This window comes from Pygoscelis adeliae, unplaced genomic scaffold (assembly GCF_000699105.1).
Source record: "Pygoscelis adeliae isolate BGI_AS28 unplaced genomic scaffold, ASM69910v1 Scaffold155, whole genome shotgun sequence".
In the NCBI taxonomy this organism is placed as follows: Eukaryota; Metazoa; Chordata; class Aves; order Sphenisciformes; family Spheniscidae; genus Pygoscelis; species Pygoscelis adeliae.
In genome coordinates, this window is record NW_008824932.1 from 5,022,729 (window position 1) to 5,025,042 (window position 2,314).

At 41.5% G+C, this 2,314-nt stretch overlaps 1 protein-coding gene across 1 annotated transcript in view; it reads right to left on the reverse strand.

Annotated features, from left to right (window-relative positions):
* The window catches only part of COL4A4 (collagen, type IV, alpha 4), a 73,323-nt gene that overhangs the window by 19,278 nt on the left and 51,731 nt on the right, over positions 1 to 2,314 (reverse strand). The window contains exons 31-32 of the mRNA XM_009325115.1: positions 1,499 to 1,606; positions 1,067 to 1,245 (exon numbers count right to left, since the gene is read on the reverse strand). Coding sequence (XP_009323390.1) covers positions 1,067 to 1,245; positions 1,499 to 1,606 — 287 coding nt within the window. The remainder of the gene's footprint in view (positions 1 to 1,066; positions 1,246 to 1,498; positions 1,607 to 2,314) is intronic.

The window sequence follows — 2,314 nt, forward strand, 5'->3', positions numbered from 1 at the left end:
TCTTACACTGGTAAACGGACCAGCAATCAATATGAATAGCAAAACTGTATCTAGCTCAACAGAAAAGCATGCTGTCTGTTACACATCTATCACTGACCACTAACACTTCCAAGAAACTGTAGATTAGACTTGCTAATCATTTTGAATTTGTGCTTTTATAGTTTATGCTAACTCTTGGCTTGAACAGCTCAAATTCCCCACAGATGGCTTGAGTAATTTGATTTAAAAGGTACCATAAAAATGTACCAAATATTGTTGCATGTTACCCAAAATTTACTACAAACATTAACCAGAAATATGTTGTGATATAACAGTAAAAATGTAAAGATTTCTCTAGTTTTCCTTTTGAATAATGACCTGTAACAGCAAAACACAGATTATCTCTTCAAAGAAATATAATAAAAGCCAAGCCAAGATATATTCCTTTACCAAAAAAACAACTGTGCTTTATGCTTCATGCACTGCCTGTCTACCTAACATAAAAGCCAGTGAAGAATTTTACCTTATATGTGATATATGTGTGGGTTTGTGTGTTTGTTCTTGAGCAATATTGCTTGCCTGGGTTCTGTTTGGTGCAAGTTGTTGGTATGGGCACAGAAGACTTGGTTCGTCTTGTCTATTGGCTTGGCTGCTCCACGTTAACAAGATATGAAGAAGCAGCTATATATTAATTTCATACTTGTGCTGCTGCTATGTTATGATCTCTGCAGTAAGTGATTTGTCAATCTCTTCTTAGGAATAATGTTAAAGACTTGATGGTGCATCTATTTTTTGCCCCTCTAATTAGTGCAGTGTAGCCTGGACTTCCACCAAGTGGCAATGTAACAAAATCACAACATGCAGCTGGGAGAGAGGGGAGAGGCCCTTTGTTGACTCCGACTACGGTTCCTGCTAAAATGTTATCCAAGCATTGAAGTGTTGCATTAAGGAATTTACCCTTCCTATTATACTGTCAGTCTCTTCTCAGAAGGAACATCTAATGGGTAAGTACAATAGAAGTACCCTTCATCGTATTTCCTGGAGGCAGGAGGTAACTGCAAAGGCCAGGACATTTCGCTTTGTTTACCTGGTCACCTGGTTGTCCTTGAAAACCCATAATTCCTTTAAAGCCCTTTGGTCCTGGGAAACCCCGTGATCCTGGAAACCCCATCAGTCCAGTGTCACCATGGTCACCTGGCAGTCCTGGGAGACCATTCTTCCCTGGAAATCCTGGGGTGCCTCTGAAACCAGTATTGCCTTTTTCACCTGAAGTTAATTGCAAAACAAGGTTATGACCAATATAGTCAAGCCATTATTTGACATTTATTTTGAATATGGCTATGCTTTCACACTTTGCCTTAGTAATTGTCCAAAGAAACTAGCCTGCTAGTTTAGGAATCTATAAACACAGTAATGTTGCTGGATGTTACTGCAGCTACGAGCCAAAACCTGTGAAACACACCAGTGATTTATATCAGATGAATGTGTGCGTATGCAGGGCTTTATTTTATGAACTTACCTCCTTCACCTCTAAATCCGTTCTCACCAGGAAACCCTGATTCCCCCTTTTGTCCTTTCTCAAGACGGATGTTAACGCAGCCACTGTCTCCTGGAGGCCCGCTTTCACCTTTGAACAAAACATATGGAATGTCAGTAAATCCTCATGAGTGACATGTCCTGAAAATTAATTTTAGTGAAGACTTCCCTAACAGAGAAAGCCTTCAAATACTAATGAAGTTCTCAGTTGTTTCAGCAGACTGTCGTGGTTTAACCCCAGTCGGCAACCAAGCACCACAGAGCTGCTCACTCATCCTCCCCCCCGCAGTGGGAAGGGGGAGAGAATCAGAAGGGTAAAAGTCAGAAAACTCTTGGGTTGAGATAAGAACAGTTTAATGATTGAAATAAAATAATAATAATAAATTGTAATGAAAAGGCGAACAACAGAGAGAGAGAAACAAAACCCAGGAAAAACAAGTGATGCAACTGCTCACCACCTGATGCCCAGCCAGTCCCCAAGCAGCGGTTGCCGCCACCCAGCCAACTCCCCTCCAGTTTCTGTACTGAGCATGACGTCCCATGGTATGGAATGTCCCTTTGGCCAGTTTGGGTCAGCTGTCCTGGCTGTGCCCCCTCCCAGCTTCTCGCTGGCACAGCTTGAGAAGCTGAAAAGTCCTTGACTAGTGTGAGCACTTTAGCAACAACTAAAACATCGGTGTGTTATCAATATTATTCTCATCCTAAATCCAAAACACAGCACTGTACCAGCTACTAGGAAGAAAATTAACTCTATCCCAGCCGAAACCAGGACAGTATCCACCCCTTATTCTATACCATC